At 38.0% G+C, this 17,444-nt stretch overlaps 1 protein-coding gene and 1 pseudogene across 2 annotated transcripts in view; both read right to left on the reverse strand.

Moving 5' to 3' along the window:
- The window catches only part of LOC101698660 (cell surface glycoprotein CD200 receptor 1), a 29,576-nt gene extending 19,125 nt beyond the window's left edge, over positions 1 to 10,451 (reverse strand). The window contains exon 1 of one of the 2 annotated variants that reach the window (XM_087215463.1): positions 10,126 to 10,451. In XM_087215463.1, the coding sequence (XP_087071589.1) occupies positions 10,126 to 10,192 (67 nt within the window). In that variant the 5' untranslated portion in view covers positions 10,193 to 10,451. The remainder of the gene's footprint in view (positions 1 to 10,125) is intronic. The other variant, XM_087215457.1, reaches the window with a different exon arrangement.
- A 4,712-nt stretch (positions 10,452 to 15,163) lies between these two features.
- LOC101724580 (tubulin-specific chaperone E pseudogene) lies at positions 15,164 to 16,779 on the reverse strand (annotated as a pseudogene).
- Positions 16,780 to 17,444: the final 665 nt, after the last annotated feature.

Consider the following 17,444-nt stretch of genomic DNA (forward strand, 5'->3'; position numbering starts at 1 on the left):
TGGGAATTGCCTTAAAACAAAAATCAGGCAAAGACATTACAAGAAAAAAAACTATAAATGAATATCTGTCATGAGCACACATTAAAAAATCCTCTACAAAATATTAACAAAAATCAAATCAAAGAATATAAAAGGCATTATACTCCATGACTAAGTGGACTAATCCTAGGTACACAGGGCTGGTTCAGCACTAAAAATTAACTAGTGTAATCTATTACATCAACAGACTAAAGGAGAAGAAATATGATTATTATCAATAGAAGCAGAAAAAGGATTTGACTAAATCTAGCACTTTCATGGTATTTCAAATTTTTCTCATAAATTGAAAATAGAAGTGAATTTTCTCAACTTGATAGTGGTTACCTACAAAAAAAACCCCTATTGTTTATGTTATAATTAGTGATGAGACACCAAAGCTTCCCTGTAAGACCTAAAACAGGGTAAGGAAGATTACTTCATCACTGTTTCTCAAACTGAAGCTCTAACAATGCAATTAGACAAGAAAAGAAAGCAATAGATAAAAAAATTATTTGTTTAAGAATGACACTAGCTGTAATCCCAGCATGCTGGGAGGCTGAGGCAAGAGGATCACGCGTTTCACACAGTTGGACAAACTTAATGACGTTTAAGACCCTGTCTCAAAATCTTAAAGGAGTCAGGGGAGGACTAGGGATATCACTCAGTGCGCGAAGGCCCTGGGTTCAACACCCAGTATGGGGTGAGAGTGGGAGGGGCAAACAAAACAAACCTCAGGAAACTAATAAGCAATTGTAGCAAGATTTCCAGATACAAGCTTAGTATATAAAAATCAATTATTTTCCATATACCAGCAATGAATATTTAACTATTAAGTGAATGAAAGACCGGCTACAGTTTGGGAGGAAGTATTTGCCAAAGATATATCTCATAAAGGATGGTTATTCAGAACATGGAAAGGCTTTTAAAAACTAATAATTACTAATAATAGGAAAATGAACAGATCAAAAAATGGGTCCAAAACTTTGAAGGACAGCTCAGCAAAGATACATAGATGGCAATAAGGATATGAAATATTCTCTACACCACATTTCAGCAAGGAAATGCAAAGTAAAACAGCAATGAGATACCACTACACACTGAAATCTGGGGAGGATATGCAGAAATAGGAACTCTCATTCACTGCTGGTGAGAATAAAAAATGGTAAAGCCACTTTGAAAGAAACTTTGGTGACTTTTTACAAAACCAAAAACACTCATACAACCCAGCAATCACATCCCTCTGTATTTAACCAAAGGAGGTGAAAACTTAAATCCACACCAAAATCTATGTACAGATGATAATAACTTGACTCAAAATGGTCAAAACTTCGCAGCATAAGATGTGCTTTAATAGTTGAATGGGTAAATGAAATGTGGTACATTTAGAAAATGAAATATTACTCAATTCTTAAAAGAAATGAGCTATTAAGCTATGAAAAGACATGGAGGAAATTTAAAAGCATATTAGTAAGTGAAAAAAAACAATGTGAAAAGACTATATACTGTATCATTCCAACTGTATGACATTCTGCAAAAATACAACTACCAAAACAGTTGAGATCAGGGGTTTCCAGAGGCGACGGAGAGGAGGTGAAGCAAAGAAAATTTAGAGGACAGTGAAACTACTCGCTATGATACCTAATAGTACAAACACGTCATTAAATGTTTGTCTAAACCCATGGAATATGTAACACCAAGAGTGAACTCTAATTCAAACTATGGACTTCAGGTGATGATAATGTGCCAAAAGTGTAGATTCTTCAACTGTGATAAATGTACCATTCTAGTGGAAGGTGTTGATAAAGAGGGATATTTTTCATGTTCACCATATATGGAAAATCTCTGTATGTACCACCAGGAATCTAAAACTGCTCTAATAAAAGTCTATTAATTACTTATCTTAAAATTAACAATAATGGCAAATAAAATTTTGGAGACAATAGGAGAATACAGAAAGTAAACCATTACAACCTATTATACCTGGGTTATGTAAGAGTATTCTCGTACATGTTTGAAAAACTGAAAATAATTTTTGTATGTTGAAATAGGTACTAATAAGCCTCGAAATAATTTCAGAATAAAAACTTACCAACACCCCAAAACATAAGGAATATCATTTAGATAATAGTCTATAAATACATATAAGGCAATACAAGATCCTAAAACACAAAAACTACATTATCATCAATCACTGTTATTTTAAAGTTATCACTGAAGGATAAGTATTACAGAAGTTGCCATTGTCTTTGCTCATTTCCTGCATTATTGAGTTGCTCAGTGAAAATAGGACCTTTCACTTCTGAACTTTAGCATTCTGAAAAGTGATATGTGGTAGAGAGAGGAATATGCACCACTAAATCTGACTCCTACTTTAAAACTACCTTTTTCTCACACTCTTCAGGCCATCTTTGGATTGCAATTGCTAATGAACATACGAATTGTATAGTCTAGCAAAAAACTCAGCAAAAACACTGCTCTAGTATGAACTCTAAACCTGCTCTCCTGTTTGGCATTGTGCTCTGGTCCAAGGTGACCCTGCACAGTCTCTCAGTTTATATTTCAAAACAGATATTTCTTCTTCCAGCCTTATATGTATTTAGTATATAACAAAGTGTGGAAAAGCAGATTTTACTGCAAGCACCAGTGAGTAAGTAAGGATTGTAGTGATGTGATGATCAAATGCTGGTATGAAACAAACAGGGGTTTCCTTAGCTTCACCAAAATCACCTCACATAGACAACTGTATATTGAAGTAACATTTTATAAGGCAAGCTCTTACTGGCAATTGTTAGTACTCATCTTTTAAATAAAAATTATTGCCAAAGTAAAAAAGGCATAAACACATCAAAACAAACAATAACCTCTTCTCTTTGAGGGTTTATTAAGTTCCAGAAGAGGCAGTAGCTACATAAGCAATTATAATATAAGGTTTTCAGTGCAATGATAAAAGTTATTCATATACAGAAGTTTGAAAGAAAAGATTTAGCCAAGCAAGGTGATACATACCTGTCATCCCAGTACTCAGGAGCTGAGGAAGACGGATCTCTGCATGTTGGAGGCCAGCCTGAGCTACATAGAGAGTTCAACCCTAGAATGAACTACAAAATAAGACAACTTTGGCTCAAAAAAAGAAAGAGGAGAGAGGAGAGGAGAGGAGGGGAGGGAAGGGGAGGGGAGGGGAAAGATTTTTCCTAACGGGAGTGTTCTAAGAGATTTAGGAAAGCTTCCTTATAATAGATAAAATTTGAACTGAATCTTCGGAAATAAGATTTCCAAAAACAGAGAAAGAAAAGGAAGTTGCAAACCAAAATATTGGCATTTAAAGAAAGCATAAGGCCAAATGGGAATTTCAAAGGGCTACAAATAGTTTGGTGTTCCCAGTAAGGGAGAAAAACTGGATATGTGATTTAAGTTTTGAAGAGATCACCAACATTTACAAATCAATAACTACTCAGGTGAAGAAAGAAACAGAACACAAACTTCTAATGTCAGGAATGAAAGAAGGAACACTAATATAGACCTGCACACATGAAAGAAATAATGATAGAATATATTTGAAGAAATTGAATTTGTTGCTAAAAAATCTTCACATCGAAATGGCTACACTGGCAAATTGAAGCAAACTTTTAAGGAAGAAGTTAATGCCAATTATATACAAACTCGGCAAACCAACAAGGAGGGAATGCTTCCCAACTCACTTTATGAGGGTAGAACTATTTATCAAAAGCAAGGACAAAAAATAAAGGATATATATCAAAAACAAAGCTGTCAAACTGTCCTTATCTATAGCTATTACTGTCAGGGATCTATAAAAGAACTCCTAGATCTAAATTAATTCAGCAAAGTCTAATATAAAACATTAATAATATTTTAAACAATATTTTTCTATACTAGCATAATTTAAAAAAGAAAATCTAAAATCAATTTTATTTGCAAATAGTACAAAAGAAAACATGGGAAAAAAACTTAACAAAACATGGGCAAGAGTGGTACACTGAAAACTGTAAAATACTATGCTGAGATAAAGAAACCCTAAACAAATAGAACAAAATACCTTGTTGCATGGAAAGACTCAATATTGTTGTCAATTCTCCTCAAATTGATACACAAATTCAACACAATCTTAGTCAAAATGAGTTCATCTTTCCTGCAGAAATTGAAAAATGACTCCTAAAGTTTATATGGTAATGTGTGACCATTAATCTTCCTATCTCCATTGGACTGGATTAACAAACCTACCAGATTAAAGCACAATTCAAGGTGTGTCTGTGGGATGTTTCCAGAGAGTGACATGTAGCCCAGCAACCTGAGGGGAAAAGACCCACCCTGATTTGGGTGGCACCAACCAACAGACTTGCAGCCTGGATGGAATGAAAGGGAAAGAAGGAAGTTGGCCTGCATTTAGAAAGCTCCATTGTCCTTAACCTGGTACATATTTTGGTACTGCCACCACTTGTCAATATCAGAGTCCAATTTCTTCAGCCTTTTGATGCAGGCTCATGCCAGCTACTTTCTAGATTTTCAGCCTAGCACTGTATCCTTGATCTCTCTCATTCTGCAACTTCTAACTTCTTGGACTGTGCAGCTCCTGGATCTTCTCATTCTCCAGCATACAGACAGCCATTGTGTAATCTCTTGCCTCTGATCCTATAATCCTACTTAATATACCTCCTTTTGTAATTAAACACGTGTGCATGTATTTCTATTGATTCTGTTCCTCTAGAAAACCTTTGCCAATATAGAATGCAGCCCTATATTACCCAATGAAATTTTTTTTTTAAAAAAGAAATTACCTGATTTTGAGGTTTGAGCTGAAGCTACACTAATCGAGTCTAGTATTGGTTAAAAGGTAGACTGTGAATCAGTGGAACAGACTAGACAGTTCAGAAATAGACTCACATAATCTGTTGATTTTAAGTAAAGAGGGTAAAGTGATTTAAAGTGGAATAAATGTCTCTTTCAACAACTGATGATGTGATAAATGCTTATCACATGAAGAAAAATGTTCAACCCTTCATATATGCACAAAAAATTACCTTCAACTCCATAATTGGCTTAAATGTAAAGCTATAGCATATAATCCAGTCACCTTCCAAAAGCCCACCTCTGAACACATGAGGATTTGGGGAGATGTTTTAGGTCCAAACCGTGACATTCCAATCCTGGCCCCCAAAACACTCATGTACATCTTTTTGTGCAAAATCCATTTAGTCTATCTGTAAGAGTTCCCAACATTTAAAAACTTCTAGCATTGCTGAAAAGTCCAAGTCCTATCTCCTCTGAAACTCAAGGTAAATTCTTAGCTATGACACCCTATAAGAAGCAAAAATGCATTTAGTCCATCTCTAAGAGTCACCAACATTTTAACAATGCCAGCATTGCTGAAAAGTCCAAGTCAAATACCTCCTCTGAAATCTAGGTAAATGCTTAGCTAAGACACCCCGTAAAAAACAAAAAGTCAGGTAAACACTTTCAACATACAATTACTTTGCATAATCATTCCCATTTCAAAAGGGAGAAAGAAGGAAAAAGAAAAAAATTGCGTCAAACAAGACTGAAACCCAGCAGGGCAAACATTAAAGTCCACAGAATCTTATCAGCACACAGGACCAGTGGGTGGCCCTCTCCTGGACTGACTTGGGCAGAGGATGCCTCTATGCACTGCCTACAGCTTTCTGTAGCAGATATTACACATTCCTGGCATTCCCAGATTCCTAGAGTCTCCACAGTCCTTTTGGCTTCACTCTAACATCTTCATGCACAGCCCTCTCAAAGGTACACTGCCTAGCCCCCCAGGTATTCTTGTGAAATCTAAGTAGATGTCTCCCTGACCCCACAATTCTTGCATTCTGCATGCCCACAAAACCAGTACCATGTGGATGATGCCAAAGTCTGCCACTAGCTTGAGCAGTAGCTGGGTCCCCTTGGGCCATAATTGAAGGGGCTTCTGAGTGTCTAGATGCCTGAGCACTGTGAAACAAATCACAGAAGATCAATTCCTTAGGCATCCATTTTCAAGCAGGCAGCCCAAGAGCTCTCCTCCCAAGTGAAATTTCTACCATTTAGCGTTCTTTGGCCTTCCTGATTAATGATATGCCTTCAAGTCAACTTTTCTATTCTCATGATTGCTTTTTAATACTAATCATTTTAGCAACCAAGCTCTCTTTGGCCCCAACTTTGCAGATGCTTTCTTTCTGGCCACAAGCAACACTTTTCCAATTTTTTTTTTTTTTTTTTGGTACCCAGGTATCAAAATTGGGAACTTGCACCTGCAAGGCAGGTGGACTTTTCCAATTATTTAACTCTGCCTTTTTCTGCTCATTCTCATGGTAGGAATAACTCAAAACAGCGAGCAGCACCTGTGCCACAACCTAAACAATGGACCGCCTTGCAATTTCTTCTGCCAGATTAATTAGTCTGCTGCCCTTAATGTCAGTCTCTTGCAGAGTCTTGGGATGTGAGCAAAATTTAGATAAATTTTCTGCCAGAGTTTAATGCACATGGTCTTCCTTTCAATGGAGTCCTTCTTCCCAACTGAAACCTCCTGAGCCTACATTTTCCTTATCATTCTGGTTTTCTGAGCTCTGACCAGAATCTATATCAAGCTCAGATTACACCATTCCAGGGCTTTTCCAGCCAGCAATTCCAAGCTTTCCAAACTCCACCCACAAACCAGTTCTAAGGGCTTCTGAATCACATGGTCAGGAATGGTCAAGGCAACAAATCCACTCTTGCTACCAATTTATGTCTTGCCCACTTTTCCTTACTGGGACAAAACTTACCCGTAACTTAAAGGAAGAGAGGTTTATTTTGGATCATGGCTTTTAGAAGATTCAGTCCATAGTCAGCTGGCTCAAAGGCAGGAAGAATAAAATGGAAGGGTATGGTGTAGGAAAGCTGCTCACATGATGGCAGCCAGGAAGTAGAGAGTAAAGAGAGTGTGTGTGGGGGGGTGTGCTTTTCCATGTCACACCCCTAATGACTCACCTTCAACCAGACCCCACCTCCTAACAGCAAGTCAGCTATAGCACCCCTATAATTCAATCACATTTTAAAAGCAACACCTCTGAATACGTAAAGCTTTTGGGAGACTTTTCAAATCTAAATGCTAACACTAACAATAAAGGAAATGAAGATTAAAAGCAGTAAGATAACTATTTCATCCCTAAAAGCATAGCAAAAACTAAAATGCCAATAAATTCTGGAAAGAAAGTAGAGCAAATAAAGTACATATCTTATTAATAGGAATGTAAAATACTATAACTACCCTGGAAAACTTCTGGTAATGTTTTCAAAATTAAGCATATGCCTACCATGTAACCTGGCTATTCCAGTAAGAATAATATAAGAGAATTGAAAATAGCTATCCACGTATGACATATGCATGATTGTTCACAGTGGCCTTACTCACAGATATCTATTCAGAATAACAAAAAACTGGAAACAATTTACTAACAGATAAATAGTTAAATTGTCCACACAATGCAATACTATTCAACAAGAAGGAAAACACAGTAACACTGATGAATCACAAAATCATTCTTAGTGAAACAAAATAATGCAAAAGAATATATACAGTAGTACAAAAAAATACTAAACTAATAAAAAATAAATATACTATGCTAACAAAAAGCAGAACAGTGGTTGCCTGCTCTGGAGGGGGGCGGGGCAGAGACGCACTGCAAAGATACTTGAGGAACATTTTGGAAATGATGAAAAAGTTTTGTATCTTGTTTGTGCTGATGATTCTCAAGTATTAACTGTCAAAGTTCAACAAATTGTGCATTTCTGCATTGCATGGAGTTGTCTATAAATTATTCCTCAACAAAATTAAAATGAGGTAATAATTAAAAGTGGTCCTAAAACATCATTTTAACACATTAGAAAATGCATGCATACAAATATACACAAACCAAAAAAAAAATCATAAACCCTGGAACTGCCAGGCATTGTGGTGCCTGCCTGTAACCCCTGCTATTTAGGAGGCAGAGGCAAGAGGTACAAAACTATAAGGTCAGCCTAGACAACTTAGTGATAGTGTATCTCAAAATGAAATGAAGATCTGGGGCTGTAGCTCAGTGCTCCCCAGGTTCAATCTCCAATACTCTCAATACTACGGGGGTGGGGCGGGGGGAAGAAACAGAGAGACAGAGAGAAAATGTAAAAAGCAAAGAAGGAAGGATGAAAGGAAGGAGAGCGAGGAAGCAAGGAAGGGAGGGAGGGAGGAAAGAAGGAAGGAAGGAGGGAGGGAAGAAGGAAGGAAGGAAGGAAGGAAATAAGAAAGGGAAAAGGGAGAGTGCTAAAACCAAAAAACCCTTGGCACTGAAAATAATGATTTGTAAAAAAAAAATTCTTTTCCATGTAAATCAAAATTGTCAAAAGAAATAAAAATATTATTTCCTACTATCATATAACACACAGTCTCTGTTCTATCAAGCTATACTTCTCTCTTTCCTTACCTACCGTGCCTTTGTTCTTGTTACACATCTCCTCTCAATTTGTTCCTCTGCTTTTCCCCAATTTATTCAAGCCTGTCATCCAAGGCCCAATTTAAGACCCTTCTCCTCTGTGAAAACTTCAACATGGCAAACTCACCATAATTTCACCTTTCTTCAGACTTTCATTAAGTTCTTATGAATTGCATGATATTGATTTTAAATGTTCCCAATGGTTTCATCTTAGCTTTGTCTTCCTCATTTAGTTGGCTAATAACTTGTAGGCACTATTTTTCACATACATATTCTTTATACATATTCAGTTCTTCTAAAATGGACTTTTATTAATTCCATCAGCACAGATGTTTAGAGGAAAACACGCCTATAAATTATTATAATGTATAAATTCACACTCACAAACTAGGAAAGAAAGATGGGACTGACATTAGGGAGAACAAATCCCTTTTTTTCACACTTGTTTTTAACTTCTTTTGCTATCTTGTGCAAATCTGCTGAAACTACCAACCTGGTCCTGATGTTTATCTCTTCAGTGTTGCTTCCTGCTCTCTAGTGGAAGGTAATGACAAATAAGTAAAACTCAAACCAAAGAAACACAAAATAAAATAAATGTTTTGTGATGCTCACTGACGTATAACTGAGTGTGACTCTGCCACATACTAGTCACCTCTAACCTGGAAAATCATTTCAGTTCTCTAAGCCTTGGTTTCTCTCTTTGTAAAGTGGAGAGCTGTCTTCTATGCCTACTGCACAGGGTTGCTCTTTACATCAAAGAAAAAGTGTGTGAAAATTCTCAACAGAAAGGTACAGTAGTAGAGGACAGTTGTTTTACATGTGCTCACCAGTAAGATCAATGTGTGATTTTTTTTTTTGCTGGAAGATAGACAAAAATAATTTTGAAGTCATTCAGAAGAGGGGGAAAATACCTTTTATTCTCTAAATTATCAAATCTGAAAAATTAAAACCAACTACACTGTAGCCTGGCAGCTGCCCCATTACTAAATTTGAAACCTGAAAATTCCCTCCCACATCAACTCCCACCAACGCTCTATAATGAAACAAGGACACCCCCGCAAAAGCCCCAAGTTCTCTTCAGCTGCTACAGAAACCTAGACATTGAGGACTATGTACTCAGAAAGTGTCTCCCACAGCCCACACATCTTCAAGATAAATACAGACACGTATCACAGACGCCAGCATAACTGTATGCATACTGTATTTTAAAAACACCTAGTCATTGAAAATAATGGAAAGTAATACTTTTCTAATTTATTCTATTCACTTCACAGGTCCAGATAGGATAGGATAGGATAGCTATTTAAATTTTTTTTCTACAAGGAAGAAGATGATAAATAGAACTCAGGAAATTTTCATTGCTAAGTGTAATTGTATTTTATTTATCCTGCCTTATCCAAAAACTAGAGAAGGGGGAGGAGGAAGTGACAGGAAAATTGTAGAGATGCCTATATTATAATAGAATACAAAATAAAATAAATAAGACAAAGCAGAAAGTAAAGATAATAAAGCCAACCTAACCCCTATATTTATAATTGCAATTGACTCACATTGTATAATAAAAAAGGCAAAGAAAGCTTAAGAAGAGCTAAGACCAAGTCTCTCATCAGTCTTTCTCCCAAAGAGAAGTCAGACTCACCCGCCACTGAGAAAACTGTAAACAGCAGGAGTAGCCCTAGGTCAGAAGTTCTCCAAGGGCAGAGCATTTCTCTTGTTTTCTGCCCTTCACTCAGTGTGTTTCCTCCTCACAAGTCAAGCAACAGCTGTGAGCGCGGCCAGGCTTTCAGCAACTTCTTGGTGCTGGATTTTCCTGCTCATGGGCAGCAGGGCACTCCTTTCCTCCTAGTCTTTTCCTTCAACTCGACGTGTTGTAGTCTGATTAGTAATTTGGAGAAGAAGAAACTCTTCTCTGAAACTTGACACAGCAATATATTTCCTGTATGAAGCCCTGAAGCAAAGACAGAGGAAATAGATTGATTGAGTTATCTTTCAGCTCATTGGTTCTTCTCTCACTTCTGCTGCTCACAGATAAACTTTAGAGTAAGGTGATGAACATGCCAAGATAAACGGATTTGTCAAATCTTGCATTAAAAAGTAAAACAGGACATTCATCTATTTGGGACCCGTGCCTGTAAATTTCCTAATCATGGTAACTTTTAGGTTAAAGGGGCATCCAGCCTTAGTATTCAAGTGTGGAATAAATCTCTTCCCCCTGACATTTTTTGGATGAAACTGGTGACTAGAATAGGAGGAGTCCACACAAAACTCTGGAAGTATCGTAAATGTATCAATTTTTATCACTACTCTAACTTAGTAACACAAACGTAGTGACCACAAACTTAGTAACACAAATTGAGTATCTTACTGTCTGTAAATCAGAAGCCTGAAACGGATCTTACAGAGTTAAAATCAAGGAATGGGTAAGGCTACATTTTTTCTGGAAGTTCATGGAGAGAATCTCTTCCTTGCGTTTTCCAACACCTGGGGAATGTGCATTCTTTGGCATCTGGACACATTACTCTGCCTTTGACTATACTGGCACCCACTTATTAGGACCATTTTATTATATTGGGCCCACTGAGCTAATCCAGGATAATCTCTCCATTTCAAGATTGTTAATTTAATCTTACCTGCAAAGTCCATTCTGCCATGTAAAGAAACATGTTCACAGGGGCTGGGGATTTAGCTCAGTGGTTCCGGTGCCTGCCTTGCAAGCGCAAGGTCCCAAGTTCGATCCCCAGTACCAAAAACAAAACAAAACAAGAAACATGTTCACAGACTTCACAAATTCAGACATAGCCACCTATGTTGAGGGATCGCTATTGTATATCACAATTCAGTACTCATAGGCATTTACTTTCTTTTTTTTTTGGTACCAGGGATCGAACTCAGGACCTTGCACTTGAGAGGCAGGCGACGGAACCACTGAGATAAATCCCTTGCCCTACTTTCACCTTTGAACACACTGATCATTTAACAAAATTTCAAAAGAATATTCATCTTGTTGTCACACATCTGGAACTCCTACCTTCCAGAAAACCTCTGCCTAATGTTGCTAGTTAATATTCAATTATATTTGAGAGGGGAAACAGTCTATGTTGTAAGAATCCCTTACCCCAAGACAACTGTCCCAAAACAGAAAGAAAACTTTACAAACAAGAAAAAGATTAAAGAGTGTCATTTTCCCCCAAGTGAGTGGCTCCATCTTTCTTTTTGCCAAACATTAAAGTATAAATATTTTTCCTCCTTCCCCTTTTCAAGTCTTCTTTCTAGTGAGTGAATTTGGCATGGAAGATGTCAGGATATTAGTTCTGACAATAAGTAGGCTATAGCAACCTTCTCTTCTGTCCAGTGTTTAATTAGGTGTCAAAAACTCAGCAAGGAAATGTCATTTAAAATATAACACTCCGGTTTCCCACCACATGAGGGGTCAAGAAGATGGTTTTGAGAACAGACAAACCTAAGTTCAGTCTCTATTAGTTAATTACAAGTCCAATGATACTGGGAAATTTCTTAATCAACTCTGGGTTTTTTCCCCCTTAACTTATATTGACATGAGCTTCTCCACACAGCATCAAAAAATTTTGATGATCATGTGTTTCAATGCCTGCTCAGTGACACAGCCCAAACAAAAGCGTGGAATGGCTAAATGCCCTGCTTAAAGTCTGAGTGAATTGGTAGCACAGCTGAAAGCCAAACATTTTGTGTTTTCCAGCTATAACTTCTTTGACTCTAACAAATTAATTACTGCAGAGGTACTATAACAAATGAGGTAGCATAAAAAATAAAATGATTGCTCTCCTGGCCATACCCCATTTTCTGTTTTCCAATTCACCTCTCTACAATCTACTTTGACCCAAGCTCTCAAGGCCCATCTGAAATAATGGACTTTCCCCCATGCATAGTCAGTAAACGTACTAATTGAAAACTTAAAAGAGCCTTAAAAAATGCATATTTCTGTTTTATGTCCTATTGTTATACTGCTATCTTCACATTTTTCACTTCTGATATGCAATTGATCTACTGGAACCACCCTGAAATGTTACCTGAAACCTCTACAATAGATTCCAGTCTCCTATTCAGTATACGACACAAGCCTGAGGGAAAAAAACTGAAAGACAGAACTAAGAGAGACAGAAAGCAGGGAGCTGGGATTGCCAATGCTACTTTAGCAAAAGGCACTGGCCCGTTTAAGCTGCTGATTTTTATTAGTAATCAATTGGGGTAAAGGCAAACTATGTGCAAAGGAAGGACTATGTGAGAAGATATGCAGTCACGTGGTCTCTATAGAAACTAATGTATGTAAGGCTCATAAAAGACTAGAAAGAGCATTTTCAAATTAGGAACAGAATAGACAAAATATGTGGTTGTAATTGAACATTGTCCTTCTAGTAAGGTTTTAGTTGTGAGAATGGAATTGAGGTGTGAGTTACTCTGACCTCAGCACATAGGCTTTGGCCAGACTCACTTCTCAAAACAACCCAATTGTGGGGTTAACTCTTTACAGCATGTATTGTTTACAGCCTGCTTTTGGCATAATCAACGTTGTGATCTCTTGCATTCATTTGTGTCACCTAATAAAATTATCCTTAGAAAGTTAGGAGAAATATATGTCACATGAGAGTTAATGATTTTTTTCATTATATTTGGATACATGCTACAAAAAGAAAAACTTAGGAATAGAAGTTTGAAAATATGTGCAATATCAAATAACTCCTATTTCTGGAAAGAAAGAAGTCACCTCCAATATCAGGCTATTAGGCTGGAACAATGTTGTCTGCAATATGGGACAGGGATATAATTTTCAAGTGGGTACCCACTCTGGTTGATACGGGTTTTGATTTTGTGGCTCCAAGGTATTGTAGCAAGGTTGAGCAGCCTTTGGAATTTGATGCAATGTTGGGCCTGGGAGTTTGAGTTGCAAATGCCTTTTCAAGTCAAGGGGCTTTACAGAAGCACAGTTAACAGAGGTGATGTCAGCATCTATGACACTTCAGTAAAGCATCAAAGCACCAGAACTGACTGGCATAATGAAAGCCTTTATGAAGTGTGGCCAAATCTAAGATGCCCAACAGTCTAAGATTGTCAGTGGTGATATAGGTTTTGCTGCAAATAGCATTTTTTCTTTTTTGGTGGTAGGGCATACTGAAAATTGAAGCCATGGCCTAATATATGCACTCTGTCACTGATCTATATCCCCAGATCCTTTGAAAATAGTTTTTTTAAATCAGATGTATTTGATGTAGATTGTTAACAAGGTGCCAGGTTGGTTGCTAGTTAAAATATCTGTGACTAAATTTGAAACGCCAGCTGCAGGTAGGCCCACCCACTTAGCCAACTGCTATAGATTCTTTGCTTCAATGTGGTTGGTGATAGATAAGCCAGTTGGATCCCTGAGCTCTAAGGTCTGCATTAGCCAAACTCAACAGTGTTGCAGTCCTCACCATTTGTCCTGTTTGGTTCCATATGGCTTGTATGGAGGATTTGAGTTTCAGAAACATAAATCTGCAAAATAAAACCAATAATAACAAGAGCAACTGGCAACAGAATAGTGTATAGACTCACTTGAAAGGTTTTTATTGGGCTGGGGATTTAGCTCAGTGGTTCCACTGCCTGCCTCGCAAGCACAAGTCCTTAGTTCGATCTCCGGTACCAAAAAAAAAAAAAAATAGAAAGGTTTTTATTGTCTGGTGCTGATTGTTTATTCAGCATTTTTTAGTACCAAGGCAAGTTTTCTGGTTCTATGATTATGAGATATGGTGTTGATTTTATTATTATCCCCAAATATGATTTTTATTTAGTTTGTGGATTTTTCTATCTTCCACCTTGGTATTCCAATCCCTCCAGTGGAAATGACACTAGGGAACTAATTTCAATTTCCCAGAGGGTAGCAGTAGGAAAGTGCAATAAATTATTCTCTCCTTTTGAGTGAATATTGAGGGGATTTTTTGAGTGGTGGAAGTTCAGACTTATATGGGTCCCATATCAGACATTATTAAAGAACTTCATATATAATGAGTGTTTATATACTAGAGGTAGGACATACGGATAAATATGGGTAAGAGCTACGGAAAGATTTTATTTTTAATTGGCGTGAGGTATAAGTAACCAAAGGGCCTTAATTAGACTAAGATCATGGTCAGTTAGGGACCCAGTTAAGGAATCATTTGCCAGATTGGACTTTTAAAAGGACTTGTTTGAGGAAATAAATATGTATTAATTGAATAGGCTGTCTGGGTCTTATTAGGGACATGACAGTTTACAGAATGCATTTTCAAAGAGCTCAACATTGTATATTTGAAAAGTGAGATGTGTGCCTTGGTTACCATAAATTATATTTGGAACTCTGAAGGGTATACAGAATAACCAAAGGAGTCCTTACGTTGAGGTTTTAGTATATAGAGAGACACTAGAAATATGTCTCTCCTTTTTTTTTTTTCATTACTAAAGCCTTTATTTTGTTTTGTTTTGTTTTTTGGTGCTGGGGATCGAACTTGGGACCTTGCACTTGCGAGGCAGGTGGCGTCACCACTGAGCTAAATCCCCGGCCCATACTAAAGCCTTTATTATTTCTATTACATACAAGTCTAGAAATGGTGTCTTCCCAACACATTGCACCCTTTGTTATAATCAGGGCAAATTTTTAAAGCTCATTTTTTGACAGAACGGTTCCAATAAATCATTTTCCGGTGAACCCCAGTCATGATGAGTAGTCTAGTCTCTAAATTTTATTAGTTGGTTGTTACTATTGCACTAACAGACAATCTCCATTCTCTACAGAATAAAACTGTAATGACTGTAGATCATTTTCTAGTTCAATTTCGCTGCCAGGCATTTGGGGACTTTCATAGGACAATAGAAGTTCTGACAAAGGAACTTTTCGGAGACAGCAGTCCTTTGACTTTTTGAACTGTCATGGAGCCTGGCAGTTGCTTCTCTAGGACTTTCTGTTCAAGTTGACTTGGACATTTTATCCTTAGTGTTAGCAGCTGATCTTTGTATTTTAAATTCCCCATCCTCAGGTCCTCCGTATTTGTGCAGAGGAACTGGTATCTAGGATGGGCTGCAACAAAGTCTTCATTTGGTCTGTTTTTGTCTGGATACTGATGTCCACCAGCCTTTTTCCATTCATTTCCAAAAGCTTTCTGGTAATCAAGCTCAGCTCCATGTCTTTACTCTGGAAGAATCTCACATGTGTTCAGGGTCTTCAGCTGACTAATTTCGGCAATGATGAACTGCCGAGTGACCTGAGCCTTTTTGCTTCCTTCAGTCAGGGGGTTTCTTAAGCAGGACAATGTGTGCAGGCTCTGTAGCTTATCCAGCTCATTGATAAATGACCAATGTGATATCTGGTTCTCATCCACTAAAAGGTACTGCAAGGATGGGAACATGGATGTCCTGCAGCCAATTCCAGCGCCCGCAAAATGTATAGAAGACATTTCAGTGGCAGAAAGTTTAGTCTTTCTAATCTAGGCAGATATGCAATCAGGAATAGCTGGTTTTCGTCAATTAATGGATTAGAGGAAAGGTCTAATAACTTGAGAGTTTGTAGAACATCAGTCGGTCTTTCTGAAATGCAAATCCTGTTTGCACTGAGATACAACTCCTCAAGGACTGGCCACCCAGGGGCACAACAGAGGACCTCTGCCCATGTTATTCCTGTTTGATTAAGGACTAAAACCTTCAGTGTAGAAAATGTTCCAGTTAGATATGGCAAAGCAGAAGGAAACTTCATTTTATTCTCACTCATATTAAGAATCTCCAGGTGCTCGAGCTGAAGGGCAATACAGATCACTTCATCCCAGGATGACAACAGGTTTTTTGACAAATCTAATACTCTAATATTCTGACAGGCTTTGGCGATTCCTCCTTTTTCACCAGCGCAACTCACTGCACAGTTCCTCAGAGAAACTTCTTTCAAATTGGTCAGCAGATGCGGCTGTTTTATAATAGAGTCAAAACCAACAGTTTCCACAGGTTTATTTCCAATTATAACAATATGCTCTTTTCTATCGTCCTCTGCTTCATACCAGTTCTTAATTGCAGTAAGAAAGTCCACTCCAAAATTTACCTTGTTTGGACGAATAAAGGATCCTCCTGTTAGGTGACTGCATTTAAAATACACAGTCCCTTTGTGGCTCCCATCATGCTTTCCTCTCTCAGGATTGTCCCACTCTACTCCCAACCAGAGTCCTGCCACAGGAGGGATGAGGCCAGAAAAACACACCGTTGCATGTCCTCCATTAACTTCAACTCTTCGACCAATGACACCTGATGGTAAAGTGTCACTCATTATAAGAATCCAAAAGCAGATCTGCCTGCGGCCAGCCTGGGTGGTCTGCGCGCCACACCCTCCTCATGAGGAGACCCACTAAGACTCTTCCAGAGAAGACACTTCCAGAGAAGACGCTTCCAATATGTCTCTCCTTAAACAGCACAGTTAGCTTCTTCTATGGATGAAAATGTCCCTCCAAAATTTGTATATTGAATCTTTCTCTAACCCTGCCCTCCATGTGAGGATACAATATGAAAAAAGTTATCTGCCAACTGGGAGGCAACTCCTCACCAGAAAACAGATCTGCCAGTGCCTTAATCTTAGACTTCTCAGCCTCCTATGAGAAATAAACATTTGTTACTTAAACCAGCCAGTGTGTGGTAGCTTTGTTGTAGCAGCCCAACTTGACTAAGGAGCCTCTTGTCCCAAGAGTCCCTTTGCATGGTGACATGCAGCAGCACTTGGTAAGGCCCAAACACACTGGCTAGTGGGATTGCGTTATTTAAGCAATTGAGTTTCTTTGGCAGGTATTGAGGTGGGGCTGGAGGTCTAAGAATGAGCTATTTGTTCCCTTGCCCTGGAGAGCTCCTCTAGATTAAACATAGGGCTACTGGCCTCCAAAGGTATGACCCACAATGTCTCTGACAGTGTGGGCAGCATGAAATTTGCTGGGAAGAGCAACC

The sequence above is a fragment of the Heterocephalus glaber genome, unplaced genomic scaffold, assembly GCF_053883595.1.
Source record: "Heterocephalus glaber isolate CG9 unplaced genomic scaffold, H.glaber_assembly_v1.0 deba00000122, whole genome shotgun sequence".
NCBI lineage: Eukaryota > Metazoa > Chordata > Mammalia > Rodentia > Bathyergidae > Heterocephalus > Heterocephalus glaber.